This window comes from Pangasianodon hypophthalmus, chromosome 7 (genome assembly GCF_027358585.1).
Source record: "Pangasianodon hypophthalmus isolate fPanHyp1 chromosome 7, fPanHyp1.pri, whole genome shotgun sequence".
NCBI classification, from domain to species: Eukaryota; Metazoa; Chordata; class Actinopteri; order Siluriformes; family Pangasiidae; genus Pangasianodon; species Pangasianodon hypophthalmus.
Window position 1 is genome coordinate 24,575,233 of NC_069716.1, and position 19,427 is coordinate 24,594,659.

The 19,427-nt window shown below is 40.5% G+C and overlaps 1 protein-coding gene across 8 annotated transcripts in view; it reads right to left on the bottom strand.

Annotated features, from left to right (window-relative positions):
- Positions 1–19,427, bottom strand: part of ckap5 (cytoskeleton associated protein 5) — a 35,272-nt gene that overhangs the window by 4,644 nt on the left and 11,201 nt on the right. For 4 of the 8 annotated variants that reach the window (XM_053235476.1, XM_053235475.1, XM_053235474.1 and 1 more), the window contains exons 7-39: positions 19,108–19,208; positions 18,842–18,955; positions 18,648–18,752; positions 18,341–18,430; positions 17,181–17,345; positions 15,936–16,064; positions 15,658–15,834; positions 15,131–15,229; positions 14,835–14,945; positions 14,543–14,635; positions 14,243–14,428; positions 13,799–13,893; positions 13,642–13,699; positions 12,942–13,067; positions 12,666–12,805; positions 12,353–12,527; positions 12,032–12,145; positions 10,971–11,099; positions 9,444–9,638; positions 9,034–9,166; positions 8,738–8,835; positions 7,905–7,994; positions 7,608–7,733; positions 6,704–6,853; positions 6,038–6,241; positions 5,552–5,687; positions 4,605–4,798; positions 3,565–3,731; positions 2,939–2,962; positions 2,359–2,532; positions 1,658–1,778; positions 1,175–1,354; positions 47–234 (exon numbers count right to left, since the gene is read on the bottom strand). In XM_053235476.1, coding sequence (XP_053091451.1) covers positions 47–234; positions 1,175–1,354; positions 1,658–1,778; positions 2,359–2,532; positions 2,939–2,962; positions 3,565–3,731; positions 4,605–4,798; positions 5,552–5,687; positions 6,038–6,241; positions 6,704–6,853; positions 7,608–7,733; positions 7,905–7,994; positions 8,738–8,835; positions 9,034–9,166; positions 9,444–9,638; positions 10,971–11,099; positions 12,032–12,145; positions 12,353–12,527; positions 12,666–12,805; positions 12,942–13,067; positions 13,642–13,699; positions 13,799–13,893; positions 14,243–14,428; positions 14,543–14,635; positions 14,835–14,945; positions 15,131–15,229; positions 15,658–15,834; positions 15,936–16,064; positions 17,181–17,345; positions 18,341–18,430; positions 18,648–18,752; positions 18,842–18,955; positions 19,108–19,208 — 4,387 coding nt within the window. The remainder of the gene's footprint in view (positions 1–46; positions 235–1,174; positions 1,355–1,657; positions 1,779–2,358; positions 2,533–2,938; positions 2,963–3,564; positions 3,732–4,604; positions 4,799–5,551; positions 5,688–6,037; positions 6,242–6,703; positions 6,854–7,607; positions 7,734–7,904; positions 7,995–8,737; positions 8,836–9,033; positions 9,167–9,443; positions 9,639–10,970; positions 11,100–12,031; positions 12,146–12,352; positions 12,528–12,665; positions 12,806–12,941; positions 13,068–13,641; positions 13,700–13,798; positions 13,894–14,242; positions 14,429–14,542; positions 14,636–14,834; positions 14,946–15,130; positions 15,230–15,657; positions 15,835–15,935; positions 16,065–17,180; positions 17,346–18,340; positions 18,431–18,647; positions 18,753–18,841; positions 18,956–19,107; positions 19,209–19,427) is intronic. The other 4 variants (XM_053235477.1, XM_053235478.1, XM_026946409.3 and 1 more) reach the window with 4 other exon arrangements.

Consider the following 19,427-nt stretch of genomic DNA (forward strand, 5'->3'; position numbering starts at 1 on the left):
TGATCAGCAGTGTAAAACGCCTTTGTATCGGTTTTGTTCTGCTCACCTTAGTATGTTGGTTTGATCAGACTTCTCCAGCACTCGCACCACCAGCAGGTTGACCGAGCGGATGAGCTGCTGGCCGTCCTCGATGTCCTCCACCCGCGAGTCTAGCATCAGTGTGATCAGACCGTGCATCAGATCCTTCAGCACACCCATAGACGCCTCCCGTGCCAAGCTCTCCATAGAGAACAACTAAAGACACACAAACACTTCCTGTTACTGTAATCAGAAATAAATACTCCTCTGTCCTCCTGATTCACAGGCAGGGGTGGCTCCCTGTCTTTCAAAAATAAAAGAAAAATCAATATACGGTTTCGTTTTTGGCAGCCACATAGTCTTATTTATGGTTAACAAATATTTTAAAGAGGAGTACTTTGGATTTTTTTTGAAACCGAGTACAACAGCACCACCAGCGGTCATAAGAAAAACACACACAAGGATAAGACGCGAGGCTGTGGGCTAACTGTAACAAGCCCAGTGCTGTAGACTTATGCAGCCATGTGATTACACAGAGTGACACACACCCTAACAATGGGCTGTTACCCATTTCGGTGACGTTTCTGTAATACGTCATCAGTAGGCGTTTTACAGACTCAATCGCTGGAGTAATGAACGTGAACAAAGTGGATTATTTACTCTAGCATCAATTTACCCCTAAAATGCACAGATGAAATTAGAAGTTGATAGACTGAGCACACACTGTCTAATGAAAGTACTAATTACACAACAGGACAGAGGGCAGAACCGTGAGTTTAGTGTTGCTTTGGCTTGAACTAAATTGGTTACAACTTTTCTGTTTTCCTGTGTTTGTTTTTCAGAGGAAGGGCAGCATGAACCCAGTCGAGAACTACAGACGTGAAACACAAAAAAAGGAAGTCGCTAACACATCTCCTATCTAATTTAAGTGTGTGTGTGTGTGTGTGTGTGTGTGCGTTTTTGTCACAACATTATTTAAATTTACAGAATTTAACAAAAGTTCTTATCCAGAGCAACTTATAGATTATTATTATTATTATTATTATTATTATTATTATTATTATGGAGAACTCAGGATATAATGTATTGCTCTCTCCAATAGGTTAATAGCTGAGCTATTGATAGATTAGATTTTACTGATAGATTAGTCTCGCACCGAGAGCATGTTGCCGATGATGCAGCTGTATAGTTTGAAGATGTCCTTCTTGTCCAGCCGGTCGTCAGCCATGTGTGTGTTGTAGATGAGGCGGAGCTGCATGAAGGTGGCGATCAGGAACTGGTCTATATGGCCCGACATGGCTTCCGCTTTGTCTTCCTGCCGCAGCACCTCATCAATCTGCCAAGGGGAAAAAGCATTACGGGAAATCTAATCATATTCATAGTTATCCAATTCTACTTCACAGAGCTGAGAAGATAGGTTCAGACAATGTGTACTAAAATTAATTCTAACCTTATAGCCTAGCTGTTTTTAAACAGTGGCTCTAAACAGTGTTTGGATTCTGCTGTAGAGTACTGGAGACCCTACAGCCAATAAGGCTTGGGAAAGAGAAGCCACTTACGTGGCTAGTTTTAATTTTTTCTGAGAATAAGTGGCCTATACTCAAGTAGCTCAAATCACAACTGATCTCAGACTGCTTACCTGTGCCAGCGCCTGGATACTGGTGTTAATGTCACCACTAGCAACCTGAGAGATGACAAAGTTGATAGTGGAGGCTGTGCTGTTGTGGAGATCGTCAAAGTGAGGAGAGACAGAGCGAATCCTGTATAAGAAAACAAATAATTTAACATCAGCTTTGAAAGATCAAGGTCATACCCAAACTGCAGCAAATCCAGTGGATTTTTTTTTGTTATGTATTAAAAACTGACTGCCCATACTCAGCATACTCATCAATAACCTATGGATAAAAATAGCTGACACGAGGCGATACACTAGACACTACCAGCGATGACTGAGATCAGCGATCATGCTTTTACAACCTGTCATAACAAAAACGATGGGACTTTGTACTTTAGATGGTTAAGGGTTCCTTTGGGACACCTTGCAACTTCGCCTGATTCACAGGAAAAAAGGATCAATGAAGCCATGTTGATTTCCTTTAGTCTTGGGGCAGGATTGTTGATAGCATGTCTGTCTTATGCTTATAAAAACTGTAAACTAAAGCTACATGTTGAAATAGTAACCTTAGCTAGATTCTGAAACCACGTGACCTTGTCCATGAACCCCAATGAGCAAACCGACTACAAGATGTGAATAAGAAACACCTTTTCACCTTTCAGAACGTCTACAGCATTAACGCTGCTAATTCATGACATCCAGCTGTGTCAGTGCAGTGTGCTTACTTGGGTTCGGGGATCATGACGGGCTCGAGGAGCTCATCTAGTTTGTGCTGAACGAGGTCAGGGAAGTCGCTGACATGCGTGTGGTCATTCTCGATCATGTCCAGGTCAAGCTGAAACTCCTTGGGGATGGAAGGTGCTGTGTGCTCAGAGTGGGCATTCTGTGACCGAGCTTGACTGGTAGAGGAGCAGAAAAAGAGAAAACTTCACCTTCATACACATCACGCACAGACTTAACTGAATAATAAAACACACTGGGACAGTGAGCTATACGGAGAAACACATAGCTGGAGGTCCTTGTACACTTTTCCAATACAGTGATTATAAAAATGTTATACACTGATTATTACAGCCCTTATAGACGATTTCATCTTGAGGCTCGGCAACAGCTAATCTTAGAATTAATCTGGAATGTTGGATTAAAGTGCAAGAGGACTGGGAAAGCATCTGAACTGATGTTATTAGCTGAAATGAGGATGGTTTAAATTTTTCTAATTCAGTCTGCTGTTTGTGTTATTTGCCTAAGACTCTTGGTTGGTGCGTGCCTCGTGAAAAGAACCTACGACGATTCGGCAGTACTTACATCCTATACGTGCGATACATTATTCTGTCCGGGGAGAGCAGAGAGAAAGAAAATCATAAAGAAGAGAGACAGAAGCATAGATTTAGGAGGCAAAACATGCAATGAAACAAAAGGACAGAATCACACACAGGAGTAGTGTCTGTCGAATCTCTAGAAAAACTACACATCCTACCTTAATAATAATGCAATGAATTGGACTGTTATTTATTATTTAGGTGTACTTTTTACAGGCCCAATATATTTCTAAAGAGTCCAGCAGCCTTATTTGAAAATTTGTTCTAAACTAATTTAGCTCATTTGTTGGCCACTTTATCTCAAAAGTTCCTATAGTTAAAACACACCACGTCTATACAAACATCTCGATCCGGCTACACTATTCCAGCTGTTTGTATTTATCTTCAGAAAAGTAAACAAATCAATCTGTTAAGCAATTTATGAAGAATTGTGCTTGGTAAAACATAAGTTAAGCATGAGCTCAAAGCTTGAAACCTTGCTCAGGCTACTTTAAGTTACACCACCACAATTAGCTTGCTCTGCTTAGTACACCAATTCAGAGAAAGACATTTTCAGCACATCATTTGGACCGGTTCAAAGAATGGACTAGATGGATGGATGATGGAACCTACTTGAGTTTGTTTGGCACCTCCTCTTGGGCAGGTTTGCGTAGGAAGGTGGCATTAGGATTGGTGGGCTGTTCCCTCTGCGCTTTCTCCTGTTTGGTCGAGACGGCAGGCGTCTTCTTAGCTGAGCGCTTGATCCGCTCCTCCAGCATGCTCATGTCCTTCTCCGAGAGCTGTGGAGTGCGGCCAAGACACATTAGTACCAGCTACCAGTAAGACACTGATTCATCAAAAACAAAGAGTGAGTGTAGTCAGACAGGTAAGAACTAAAACACTTGTGGACTAGCTGTTATAGAAAAATAATCAATGATGGTGTGAGGTGGCTTTACACAACAGAAGTGTTTTATTCCTCTTATACCTTAGTTTGCACAGTTTACATAATACTTTTTATGAGCTTATTAGTTACACTTAATTTTGGGGAATGGCCAAAAAACAAGTTAGTTCCTGCTACTACTTATGTTATAGAAGATAAACAGCTTCTTTTTCCACTTTCTTCTGAAGTAAATAAGACAAAATGCAGCATAGCATGTCACCAAAAAAAAAAAAAAACAACAAAAAACAAAAAACCACACACACACAGCAACGTCCTCAGCCCCGAAGACTTTCCCTTAATGACAGTTATGATGCGCTGACACTGGAGACTCCTTTCATACATGTTAAACGAACATCTACTCACCAAAAACCTCACCACATTAACAATTTTTGCATTTTGGAATTCTATAACATAAAAATGGACTGATTTGTCCCCTACGAGTACAGCAACATCCTGAAACAGGGTTGCAACCTGTTACACATCCATTAGAAAATTTTATTTTTTAAGACGCAATTTTCATGCCATTTTCTGCACACTTGCTAGTTCTCCCTCACCAACAGGGAGAGGGCTTACACTTGCTTCCTCTGAGGCATGCGCAGCTCTGCCGTTGATGGCATTATTGTGACTCAAACTTGCATGATGAAAGCTAACTGGAAGCTAATATTACAAAAAAGCAATAACGACCCTCCATCACTGACAGGGTCCAGAGCAGGAAGGTGTAGCGTTGCCTTACGTTGCCGATCAGTTTGAAGACCTGGTCCCCACAGACGTTGTAAGCTGCCACCACCGTATTTAGCGCTGCATTGCGCACTGATGTGTCACGATCTCCGATGTGAACAGCGATGTCTTTCAGAGCCTTGGCGGGCGACGGCTGGCACACGTTCATGCCATAATTCTCGATCAGGCACCCGAGCTCTTCCAGACATTCTGAAGTGGAAGTCAATCAAATCAAGTGGAATGAGAAACAATTAATCAGTTGAGTACCACCTATAACTCTTCTGGTTTTTTTGGATCGAAATAACTCAAAGGAGCAGTTTGTAATTTTAGAGCCTATATGTCTTCCCCTTTCTTCCAACCGACTCCACTCCCTCTGAACTATATATTATTTAAGTTGACGAAAAATTTATTTAATTTTTAATATATTATTTAATATATTATTTAAGTTTAAGAAAAAGTGTTCTGGCTCGTGGCAGAGCTATTATCCAGGCCAGAAGATTTTAAACAGAAGTCTGAAATGAATGCAGCAAACTAGGTACCTTTGGAATTATATGATTATTTGAGAAGTAGAAACACTTCTATACATTACAGACTGCACTGTACATGTTTACTAAACGTTGAGAACCTTAATTTGGTTGGAGCCAAGATTTAATTCATATTACATGTTTGATTTTCTGATAAGTTTGTCCTGAAAGTCACTAGTGGAAATACATGTTTTGGAAATCTCATAGTAGGTGTGTCGCCATTCTTACCTTTTTCGTACATTTTAACACTACCATCTCTGCACACATGCAGACACAAGCTAGAAGCCAAAACATGGCTAAGCAATCTATGCTAATATTTTAATCTATATACAAGTCATAAGCACTGTAATAGAAACCATTGCGAATACTTTCACTCATATGCAAACATCTGCAAGCCAAATATTCTTAAATTCTTAAAATAAAATAAAATCAACAAAACCTGATCTCTGCTTGGCATTCTTGGACTTGGTCCCCTCCATGAGGAAAGGAAACATTTTGCTGGGAGAATACACATTACACAGCATGGTCAAAATGGCACGGACGTCTTTGCGCACTACGTCTTTGGATTCCCCGACCTGTCCAGAAAAACAGGAGAAAAAAATAAGCACAATCACACTGAGGCCAAGTTTACAGACCTCACACTGCACTAGAAAGTCTGAGAATGTTTGAATTAAATCATGTATTAAAATCTACACTGTAGGAATAAATATAGTATGATTACATTTCTAAAAGCCAATCACCACTTACAGGTTTTTAAGACCAGTGACTAGCAGATCAAGCAAAATAAGTTTAAAAACCTAGAGGCCAAAATTCAAACTTGATTAATTCTCAATTTCATTTTTATGTCTGTCTGTTTTATCAAGTAAAACACTGACTAATGGCAAACGCATGTATGGGTGTGTATGTGTTATGAAGACTCGCTGACCTTGAGGATGAGGTAGGGGATGAAGGACGAGGCTTCGTACTCGCTCAGGTGGTAGTTCTCTCTGCTCAGCATGGTGAAAAGGAGTTTGAGAAATTCCATGGCCTTCATCAGCACGCTGGTGTTAGTGTCGAAGAACCGCAGTGTGAACCACTTCAGGATCAGATCTAGGCAGCCAATCACGGCTTCTGACTCGCCTTCCATGTGCTGTGAAATGAGAAGAGTGATAATGAGATACTGCTGCTGTAATCATAAAGACTCATAAAAATATGCACATACTCAACATCCTTTCAACAAACTTAGTACCGTTTGCCTTTATTCTTCTACACCTATGCACTGTAATGACTTATAATCCCACTGTCCGGTGCCACCCAGAAGAGGATGGGTTCCCTTTTAGCTCTGGTTCCACTCAAGGTTTCTTCCTCATGTCATCTCAGAAAGTTTCCTCTGGCTTGTTCATTAGGGATCTAAATCTACATCTGGATTTGTAAAGCTGCTTTGTGACAATGTCTATCCAAAACAAATAAAACTGAGATCAAAATGTTGTGTAAATGGATTATGCATGTGTGTATTCCTCATTATGGTAGACCTTGAGCAAGCCTTTTTATGAGGAAAGGTTTCTATGTATGTGTACAGTTCGCACACACTGTTATAGAAAGCGTATCTTACCTCAATCATGGCGCTGATGGCCTTCACATGGCGCTGGAAGTCGTAGTGAAAGAGTTCATCCTGAAGCCACTTTGCCAGGCAAGTGGCCATTTGAGTCTTCAGCTGTTCCACATACTCGTCCCGTGGAGTGATGAAATTCCACTTCAGGATCTATAAACCACAACCCAATTATCGTTAGTTTTTTTAAAAAATCTGTTTAGAGACTGGTTCATGCTTCATCAGAAGTGCTTGAAGCACACATTAAAAACCTGGAAAGATCATGATTTTATTTGATTTAACGCCTTTTGTTTACTCTCACACTAGTTTTAGTTTACACTAGCAAGTGAAAAATCGACAGGTGACCATTCATTTTCTATGTACATAGAGGTGCAATTTCAGTGACAGCAGCAAGTCACAAATGCAAACAATTAACTCTAATTAGCTCCAGTCCTATGGTGCATGTGGTCCCATGTTTCTTCAGCTCCCCAAGAACAACTTTAGCTCCAACCTTTGCCACTGAAACAGTCGCTATATGCACACAAGAGACAATCTACAAGCGATACAGTGACTTGCGTCCGCTAGTGTGGACGTAGGGTTATATAATGTCATTACTTAACTAACACCACAAACACCTCTATTGTAATGTAGTCACTGGACAATTGCTTAAAAAAGCCAAATGGACCACTGTTAATGGAGAAGAACATTCTAGAAACTCACTAGCAATGACACAGGTATGGTGCACCAACTTGCCTTTGGGTTTAGTGATGTTTGTTTGATATATGTGCTCTGAGCTTGTGTGTCTTTGTCTAGTTGGTGCCATCTTACAACCTTAAGCTCTTCGTTTATGTAAAACACTCCTGATGTAGAAAAATCAGATAGCTGTGTCACTGCACTGTAGCTGAGGATAATGTATTATAACGCCTACCTTTAGTGCTTTCTCTTCCTTCATCCTCTGCTCCTTGCCATTCGGCACAAGGATAAAGATAGGGCCTGACTTGTCTTCTTCATCTTTATTAGCGGCCTTGACTGGAGCCTTCTTTCCCAGCACTCCCTGAAGGACACATAAGGCAAATATTACACTCTCATAGAGAGAGAGAAGAAAAGATGAAAGAGAGTAAGAGAAAGAGACAGAATAACACACTGAGTGCACCCCAAAGCATGATGAGCAAAGATGTAGACCCCCGTTTGTGAGCCTTGTGGAGGTTTACTGATCCACCTGTACCTGTGGGTTGCTAGGTTTGTCCCCTGAGAGTCTGACAGGTTTAGAGACACTGTCTTTATCTACCTTCAGTTTCAGCTCCATGCTGTTCCTCTAGTCAACGCAAAAATAGCAGCTTTCACTCTTCAGGCCATTTGAACAGGATTTTTGGTAACAGTGTGAGCATTTATGGTCAAAGACAAATCAGAAGACATTTACACTTCCTCTTATTATAGCAAGATAACAAGATCTTAGAACTGTAAGTCTCATCCATGGATTTAATATATTAATAGGTTACTGTCAGCCCATGTGTCATATTTTAACGCATTATTTCAATAGAATGTGCAGCTCAGTTTGCTACATACATAAATCCAATTTAAGTACATAGCAAACTGAGCTGTTTTGAGGTTTAAATTAAAAAGCAGTAGTAATTTTTAATTGCCTGTTTTCAAGCCCAAATTTGAATTGAATTGAGCCTATGTTCTAATATAAGCAGATTTAAATGGCTAAAAACCAAGTACTGGGCCTTCATGGAACAAAAGTGGGAGTAATAATTCCTTAAGGTGTCAAGAAATTATAATAATAATAATAATAATAATAATAATAATAATAATAATTAGTCTACCATTCACACAAAGTTGCAAGCAGGTTTGTACTGCATAGCTAAAGTATTAAATTGTACTATTTGGCTAGCAAAATTTGGTCAAGTGCTTGTTTGTGGTATTTTCCTTCCTATATCAGTAATTAACATATTGCCCACACTTTTCTTATCAAAGTATTCATCCATTTGAGATAGTGTTCAACAGAATATTCAACTAAAAATACAACTAAAAATACAAAAAAGCAACCATTCAGACCTTTTTCTGAGCAGGCCCTGCTGTTTTGGGTTTCTTGGTGTCCTGTTTGGGTTCTGGTGGGCTATAGTCGTCCACTACAGGCTGGCTTTTTGCCGGTGCTGAGAGAAAGAGCAGAGGCAATTAGCGTATCAGATGTGTTAAGTTTCACTAAAACCCACACAGCTGCACTTAGTGTGCTGCTATAGATAATGACCCAGGGAAGAAAAAGCTGAATCATCCATATTTAAAAACTGGAAAAAACACACAAAATAAATATAATACAAGAGACCCAAACAGAGAGAGAGAGCAAAGCGTACCTGGTGCAGGTTTTGCAGGAGGAGCACTCTGAGCCGCCTTAGATGAAGCAGCTTTTGCGGGTGCAGCAGGTTTGGCGGGCATTACAGCCCTGGCTTTCTCCAACATGGCAACCACCTGGTCCTTTGAGGCCGGCTAATGAGGCAGCAAACACAACATTAACGGACATTATCAGATGCTTACCAAATTGTAGAGATCACACCCAATGATAAACATCAAAAGCAAAACTGAGGTTATAACACCAGAGGCCATATAACACCATGCGGTACAAACAACAACAGCATTAAAAGCAAAAGTAAAATGTTTCTTCTGAGGAAGGAAGGCCTAACTGCTGAAACCTAAATATCAATGCAGAACCACATATGAGTGCACATTTTATCTTCTACTGCGGCAGGGTCTTAGAGAAACCTACCTTGAGTTTGTTAGTGGCCTTGCTCATCTTCTCATAGCCCAGATGCATCATAAACATGGGTAATGCATCCTGGGCTTTCTTTCGCACGTCTCCACTGCGATCCTCCAGACAGATGTACAGGTGAGGGATGCACAGCATCAGATCAGCGGGCACGGAGCGCATGCTGGGCAGCCGTTCAGCCAGCCAGCCCAGAACCTAGCACACACAAAGTAAGAGCGATATTTCAATGATACTTCATTCATTACATAGTGTAACAGAAGTTTAATTACACAGAAATTATGTAAAGAAGAAAACATGATATGGCGTGCTGCTATAGGAAAATAATCAGTGACTGGATGGTGTGATGTGGCCTGGCATAAAGCAGAGTTACTCTTACCCCCCCAAAAGTTGATTATTTTACAATAACAGCATGACAGGATGTTTTTTTATTCTCCTTTAAAACAGCAATTTGCCAACACTAACATTTTTTTTTTTTTTTATAACAACTGTCAAACTTTTAGTTATTTCCCGTTAAAATACAACTTTACTGTTTTTGAGCTGACAGTGGAGACAGAAACACCATTTCTTCACAGAAAACTTCACCATATCAGCAATCATATAGAAATTGAGCTATATATTAATATGAACCTGTGATTTGCCTTGCAGCCAGAGCTACTGACAAAGCTGCTGTTACAGAAAATTAAACACCACCTTTTGACCAATCAGAATCAAGATTTTAACAGCACCGTGTTGTAACTGTTTATAGGCCACTGTGCATGGATAGGTTTTAATTAAGAGCAATGCATAAATGTCTAAAAGCAATATAACAGTAGCAACTGGGAATGTAGGAGTAGAATGTTATCGAGTTTTATTTTAGCACGGCTTTGATATTTTCATACCATTCAGTTATGAATAAAAAAAAATGGAATGTTTGTATATTTTTTGCTTAAATACTGGTAATTAGCCACAGTCTAATTGTGTCATTTCTCATTTCTGTCAAAGTAGCAAAAGATTTTTTTGTCATGCTGTTCTTTGCCTCAGACTTATCCATTATTTTCTTATATTGAGACACTTTGTTGGGTGTTCCCTCTCACGTAATGAATATTCATGAGTCCTTCAGATACTTAGTATGTCACCAAATACTTGTGACTAGACTGACTGGAGGTGAGCGATAAGCTAAAGATAAAATCTACTTAAAGATTACAAAGTAGAAAGTGATTAGAAAGTATTTCAAGAAGGTGCAAGTCAGGCTATTTTAATCTATTTATTTAACTGTGGAAAGAAAGCCTTACTGAAAAGGTGTCCTCCAAATACACATAATTTAATTCAGTTGTGTACGAGTATTGTCATGTTTGTATAACACTAACTATGTGTGCTCTCATTACAATGTTTAATGTTTAACCTCAACAGCATATCTCAAACTATTTTTTGACTCTTAATCCCTTTGTGCTGATTGGCCTGTATTCAATACAGCTTGAAAATACACGCTGATGTAATCAGACTTATGCTGAGCTCATTTTACTGTGCGTGTAAGTCATGTGCCAGTACCTCCTGTCTGAGAAAGGGATTCTCCCGTTTCAGCTCTTCTGACAAGTCTTCACCTTCCAGCCACTCCTTCAGGCCTGTCTGCTCCACCCATGCGTTGAGTGTTGTCATGGCAGCAGCACGGACGTTGGGCTGGAAGAACAAGGTGTGGTTTCAGTTGCATATACACAAACAGATGGTGCTATTGATACAAACAGTATCCTCAAGATAACCATTTGCAATCGGATACACTACACACTCGGGGCACACATGGCGGTGCAGCAGGCGGCGTCGCCGCCTCACAGCTGCAGGGTTCCCAGTTTGCTCATGAGTTCGGGTTACTGCGTTTGGAGTTTTGCATGTTCTCCCCGTGTCCGTGCAGGTAGGTGGATTGACTAACTTAAATTGCCTCTAGGTGTGAATGTGTGTGCCTCTAGGTGTGAATAGTGTCCTGTACTGAACTGTTGAACTGTCCAGGGTCAATTCCTGTCACGCACCCAGTGATCCTGGGATGTGTACCAAATCCACCACCACAGTGACCAGGATAAAGAGCTTATCGAAGATGAATGAATAAATAAACACACTGCACACAGGATCACTTGACCTCAAGTTCTGTAAAGCTGTTATGTGATGAGTATTATTAAAGACATTATATGAATAAAGGGCATAATGCTTGTAATTGTACTGAGACACAGAGGATGGGTATGTGTGTAAGCGAGGCTCAAAAACACTGTATTTAATCATTTGAAGTGCAGCTGAGATTTTATGAAGTGTGCACGTTAGGTCATCAGTGAGTCACACTTACTCAAACTCCTTGCAGGGTTACATGCATCTTTACAGAAGTATAAAGCAGCTTTACACCATTGTTAAATAACCAAGTACTGAATCAGACTGTATTGCATCAAAACAGCCCAAAAATTATACTGCATTAAATCACTGGCTGTTTTTAGATGCATTCTTCCTACATAATCTCATCACATAATCAAGATGCAAAAAAAAAAAAAAACACACAGCATCACTTTAGGGACAAGTGGGTTTTGGCTTTAAAATTTATATTATTTCATTTGTTAAGTAAGAAGTTCCACCTTGCTGTCTCCCAATACAGTGATGATGGGGAATCCCAAGTTCTTCACATGTTGTTTGAGAGCTGGACCCATAGCTGTAGCAATCTGCTGCAAGATAGTCAGGGTTTGCTGAACCTGAACACACACACGCACACACACACGCACACACAAATTCATAAGCATATTAAAATTAAAAATAATTAAAGATATAGCTATAACAAATCAAAAACAATAAAGTATTCAGTGCCACAAGCCCTTTACTACACATGCAGAAAACTCTAAACACAAACATGGCCTATAGATAACATTATTACACAATAGAAAAAAAAAAAGATAAAGTACCAGTAGCTTGTTGGAGTCGCCGAGACGGCCCTTCAGTGCCATGGGCAGTTCTCCGATGTTGGCTTGGATGAACTTGGCCTCTGAAATGACGGCTGTCACCTCATCCAGCCCTTCCTTCCGGATCTTCCAGTTCTTATCACTAATCTTCGCCACCATGTCTGATGTGATTTTATCACTGCAACCCAGAGAACAGATCCATGAAATGTCACCAATCAAACTCATTCATGATCTCTTCCCCTCTCTAATAATGTTTAAGGCTGACCTAAAGTAAGTTCTGAGCAGCAATTTGAAACCCTGGTGCATTAATACTGACCTGATATCAGTTCTGGGCAGCAGGTCCATGATGTCTCCGGCACCTCCTTCCATTTCCTCCTCGTCAGCCTCCTCCCGGTCATCCTCTGCTCCTTTCTTGGTCAAGCCTCGTGTGGGAGCAGGAGGAGACTGGCCCTGCATCTGAGAACCCCAGAGCCACACATCATTACCTTACAGATACTGCCAGTTCTTCAGCGGTTAATAATAAGTGAAAAACTGCATAAGGGGTTACACAAATGCCAGCTGGTCCTAATTATCTACTGGTGCCTTCATGTACCTTCTCAAACTCAGCGTCTATTTGAGAAAGCAGGGCCGGCTTTTCATCTTCGAAGAACATGCGCAGAGGAGCCCCCATGTACAAGTACATTACACCCAGCAGAGTGATAGCAGACGTCCTCACAGCCTGAAATTTACACAAAGGGTTAGATAAACAACTCTAAAAGAAGGTGGTCCGTAAAATATTTCGAGTGCTTCCACACCTATAAGTCTATTTGAAGTGTCTGAATCAGAGCGAAAATACAGTTAATTGGTTCCATTATTAATTTGGTTTCACACTGTCGTGCTATGTACTACCGTAGAAATATCTCTGAGAGTAGTGCTATGATATTATTGTCGTATTGCGCACGGGCGTAAGGTTAAGTGCGTTCATACAAAGAAACCCAACAATGCTGATCTGTGAAGCCTTGTGTGTATGATATGGGCATGTCTCCAGTATGGGCACTGATTACTCATTTGAGGGCACAACTAAATGTTTAATCCATTATCTGTTGTTGAATACTGAAAATGTTTGGTCCATCACTGGCTGCTCCAATATCAGTGTAAAATGTTCTGTCATTTACTCAACAGAATGCACTCCTTTGACCACATGTAAAGGCTTTGTGCAAATACACTCAGAGCAGGAAGTGTGCAAACAAATATTTGAACAAACAAGGATCTGGTTGCCACACACACCAACACCTTAACACACACACACTTACCGGGTTGGTGGCACCCAAAGCAGTTTTGACGTTGTTGATAAAAGCCTTCACGTTAATCCTGCACGATTTAATTGGAACAATGAACAAACTGAGCATGAATCATGCACACAAATATGTAACGGATGAGAGGATAGAGCGAGTAGTGAACACGACTCACCCTGCAAAGCCGAACTCTTTCATGGCGTTGGCCAGCCAGTTCAGTGTCTCAGCCTGATTTTTAGGGTTCTTTTGTGCGAAGGCCAAAGAGACCACCTGCACAGAAACAACGACAGGACAGAATGCTGTAGAACATTACCGATTATAACTAAAAGAAACGCTGGCCTGCAAACACCCACAAGAGATAAAGTACAAGTCGCATGAGCAACTTGTCACCTGCTAGTATGCATGTGGGGTTAGAATATACTAATGTCTACATCCACAACACAACAAGCATGGATTTTTATGCATGGAATATTACAAGCATTGTTTGTGGCAAAGAAATCCAAAATTGTACCTGCCCAAGACCCAAATCTATATTATTGTACTGTGTTAACAGAATCAGCCATCCAAGAGAAGTGCTTTCTCCCATATGGTTTTGAAGAGGCTGTGAACCCAAACCCACCTGCTCAGCAGTCCATGGCAGCGAGCAGGCTTCTCCAATGGCAGTCAGAGCCTCTTTAGCATTGCTGCCGCACTTCACATCCCCGATTTTGTCTACCAGGCCGTCCAACACGACGAGAGCCGACGTTTTCGAGAAGGAGCCTTTCCCAGCGATGAGGCCGACGATGTGCAGCTTCATCTGCATCACCTGAGCACATGCAGAACTTGGATTTACACATCTGAGGCAACGTCTATGTTAGAAACAGGTCAGACTCAGCAGACTAAAGTGAAAGTCCATCGCAGCATCATGAATGAAGCCTACCTGAAAATTGGTCTCTTTCCAGCCAGGTTTCTTAGCCAGCATTCTCACTAGAGCCTGGCACGGCATTTCGGTCCTGTCCATCTGTTCAACAGCCTGACACACACACACACACACACACACACACACACACACACACACACACACACACACACACACACACACACACACACACACAAATGAACAAATCTGTTAACAAAACATTTCATTCAGCTCTGGCTCTGTTGGAAAAGAGCTGGAAACGGGTGTAAGAGAGGGACAGAGAGAAAGAGAGAGATGAATGGTGTGTAGTCACCCTTTGAAACTCCTCCATGCTAGCTAGCCTCTCCTTCCAGTTAGCGCTGTCCAGCAGCTGCATACAGGAAGCCGGGAGCACAGCTGCAGCCTTCTCCTCACACACTTCCAGCTGAGGAAAACACACACACACACACACACAAACTTTGATAAAGCTTCATGTTGCATCAGCACTTTTTTTTTTTTTTTTTTTTTTTTTTACAGCTTTCATTCTTTACCCTTGTGTTTTACTTGAATTTTAATACAACAATAAAATCTATTATTGTAACCATGATATCATTCAAATGTCTGACTTACAGATAATTCAGTCTCTGCAACTTCTTTTGCTTCCGGTGCTTTCTTTGATTTGCCGCTGGCAGCAGCAGCAGGTTTGCTTTTTTTGGGAGGACCTGCGGCCTGTGAAATTGAAACAAGGCAAACAGTCATGCAGCTGCCATAATGTTCACGCCGGCGAGCGACAACTCGTTATTGATTTATCACAGCCTAGCCCTGGAGCGGCTGCAATAAGTAACAAATCCAATCAGGAATCTCTTCATTTTACGCAAATTAGTTATGACAGTGAACAGTCAACTCCAAATGGCTGATTTGAATGAGCTTACTACGGGGCAGGTGTCTTACGTGGTCCACAAACATTTTATTTCTGCCTTTGCTTTCGTTCTATTTAAACCTCTCTGTAAACAGATTTTGGCTTGGATTATAACGTGAAATTCGAAACATTTTACAGCTCCATTAAAACCTGAAAACCACATGCCATTTATGATTTGCTTTAATGGAACTCTTTTTAGCACTACTTTTACCATCAACATGAGTCTATTAACACTTACTTTGGGTGCAGGAGCTTTTTTAGGAGGACCGGCAGGTTTAGCAGGAGGCTCTTCCACAGGGGGAGCTTTAGCTGCAGGTTTCTCCTTCTTCTGCCCTCCTCCTCCTCCTCCTCCACCTCCACCACCTTCTCCCTTCTTCCCTCCAACAAGCTCCACTTTATCGGCACATTCTTTTATCTGTGTGCGTTTGGAAAAAAGCCAATGTCAGTACTCTAATTCTGCCCAACATTAACATGTATTTATGACTCAACCCTAAATGAAGCAACCCTACACCCTACCTTGTCCAGTTTGAGTTTGTCCAGATCAGCCAGGAAGGGGTTAACAGCTCTCTCTCCCACCACCTTCATGGCTATGCCCAATGCCTCAAACGCAGCATCCCTCACCTCTGGAGCAGAGTCGTTCACTTGCTGAGAGAGAGAGATAGAGATAGAGAGACATTAATTGACACTGTTTACAGAAACTAATTTTTATCTACTTCTAAACTACAGTCATTAAGCAAAGAAGTGAATGTCAAATTTTTAATGTGATTTTTTTTGGGCCTTGGAAAATAATCTTTTGCACTACCGTCATAAGAGTCACTTTTTTTTATTAGTACTGTGTGCTAGTCGGCGCTGCACTGTAACTCACCATGCTCATTGTCTTCTTTTGATAGTTTTTGTACTGTCTTGTGCCGTCTGCACGTTTGCACTGTGCACTTTATGTAAATATATGTAATGTCTACTGTAGTTCTGTGTTTTGTTTTATGTAGCGCCCTGGTCCTGGAGGAATGTTGTTTCGTTTCACTGTGTACTAACTAGCTGTATATGGTTGAAATGACAATAAAGCCACTTGACTTGACTATAAACAAATATTTACACCCTCTTGCCATCTCAAAGAGCTAGCCAGCCAGATACCTGCTACTAAACTAGCTCACAATTCTTACAGGTAGACGTGAGTGGGTATTGGACTTTTAGTACTGGACTCTCAATTTAATTTACCTGAGTGATTTTTGCAACTATTAAACTACACCACTATATCCAAGACTTAGTTAAAAGTAGATACTCCATTATTTGTACTGAAACAAAAATAACAAGTAGGAAATCATTCATATGCCATATCCTTTCCCTATCAGTGAGTGAGAAGTTTATTTTTGTTTGGTCTGGCTGTTGCTTTAGCTAATAAAGCAGAAAAACAGTTTTCAGTCGTCTCCCATATTACTGTAGCAAGTGTTCAAAAATGGTAAATGCTACACCTAAAACATAAAATGCTGGTACCGCTGAGGTTAGCTAGCCAGCTAGATGTGTACACACGTTCTACACAAGTTTCTACACAAGTTTCTACACAAGTTTTACAGTAACCTGGAAGTTATTAGCTTCCATTACTTGTTACCAGCATTAGTTTCGTAGCTGCAGTGTAGCCTCAGATACTAAAAATGGCTGACTGACTACATTATGAGTCAGAGAAGAAGGGTGCCGAATTAACTTCTGTCCGATCTATCACTTCTGATACATATGCTGCCGAATCTGTCTTGTGATGAATGATACCTTGAGGAAAGCAGAGCAGAGCGGCTTCAGGACACTCTTTGGCAGAGTGGCAGGAGTGCAGTGGCGAAAGCTTCGGGCCAGGAACAGTGAAGCCTGCTGTTTGATCGATGGGTTCTTGTTGTCCATCACCGCCAACACATCCTCACTGATGTTCTGTAGAGTCGTCTGCACAACATGAGAAAAATGTTATTAATAATTTCATTTCCTTCTTCACCTAAAACTGCCTCATTCTGAGCCCTAAATATGAACCTTCAGGATCTGCTGCTCTCGGAAAATAATCAACAGTAACTGCAATCTGTGTAGGGCTGCATCACACCACCCTGCTATTTATTATTTTCACATAAAAGCGCACGTGAAGTGTTTTATTCCTTACTTAGTGGAGTAGTGAAGCTATTAATTTCCAGTAGCATGAAGGGAGCATCACTTATAAATTAAATAGCTTAGGTAATAAGCTACTGGGTAACTGAGAACACAAACATTCATTCATCGTGTAACCACTTAATCCTGGTAAGAGTAGCCAATACACCTAGTAGCTTGGTTTTGGGGAGGTAGGAGGAAACAAGAGAATCCAAAGGAAACCCACGTGGACATAGTGAGGACATCTGAAACGCATACAGATGGTAACCCGAGCTTAGGATCAAAGCCTGGACCCAAGCTACCTGCTGTGCCACCTCATTAATCTATGTTTTTAATGCACATGATGCATTTCTTGTCAGCAGGTTGGAAGCAGAATTGAATCAACGTTACTAGCTGCATGCATAACAACTCACTCTCCAGTTCATTTAGTGCTAAGTATTTATTTGGGGTCAAATTTATTTGTTTTTATGGATCCAGTTAGAGATGGCAGAAATCCAAACCAATTCAATAATTTCCACTGGTGTTGCTCTTTAACAACCTGTCACTTAAAGGAACAGTTAATTATATTTACGTCAAATATGGTTGATTGGCAAAGCCATGTTTGGCATTCAGTGAATTGCAACATAATGAAAGTCTAATTCATCCAATGTCTTGCTGTCATCCAATGTCCACTACAATCGGGCTGAAAATTTACATAAATTTGTTTTGCTCCCCAATAATTTAATAATTTAAGAATGTATTAGTATAAGACTAGAATGTATTTTCTATATCGGTTGACCTTTAGTTACATTAGGAACACTCACAGTTAGGAAGACTGCATCAATTGCCTCCTGTAAGGCCTGGACCACCTGAGGTTTCTTCTCCTTGAACTTCTCCAAAATGGTTGGCACCACCTTTAAAAACAAAATTCATCATGCGTGCCTCTTCTGCAAACATTGTGTGTAAATGTCTATGTAAATTTTATGCCCTAAAAATTTATTATATTTCATCATTTAAGGTCAGAAATTTATGGTACTACATGTCTTAACAAAATACTGTGGAACCTTATTCGCTAATAGCCATATCAGCTTACTGGATGAACTACTGATCTGTTTACTTCTCTTCACTCACATGGCCTGCATATGTTCCAAACTTTTTGCGCAGTCCTGCTGCCAGTCCAGCTAGACATTTGGCCGCCAAAGTCACAAGCATCACATTGGCATCTTTTCCAATAACCTGCAAGGTACAAGAAACATGATATTCTCAAAAGCTGCAATCACAGAAGAACTCAATTTCCCACAATTCCACTGTTTATAAAGTATTACCTTCTTGAGAGCTCGGACCAAGTCCCCATAGTCTCCGCCCTCAAGCTTGGGGTTTTTAGTAAGGGCCTCCACTACCTCTAAGGCCTCCTTCCTGTCCTGCCATTTCTTTGCTTCCTACATCAGGAGAAAGAAAAATACATTTAAAAAAATAAAAAAATACATAAATTAAAAAAAAAAAAAAAAAAAAATGTAAATAATTAATGAAAAAAGACCAGTGATGAATGTGTCAGTAAGTCTAGCTACTGGAAATATGATCTTAGACTTACAATTTTTTCATAGAAATCTTTTGGGAGTTTTGAAAGGATCTCAACAGCTTCCAGCAGCTCGTACGGATCCACTTGTGCATCACCTCCATCATCGTCATCACCTGCAGACACAAATGTGTATTAAATATTTAATGTTAAGCTATGCATGGATGTTTATTTCGATCATGAACCTGTCTGCTGTTTTGTAAAACAAACCTCTAGACCAAATTTTGAAGTACAATTTATGTGCGCTTAGTTTATTATAGACTTAATTTAATTAAAGTAAATTCAAATTTAAAAAAAAAAAAAATGCTTTAAATTAGGAAAAACAAATGGTCTCT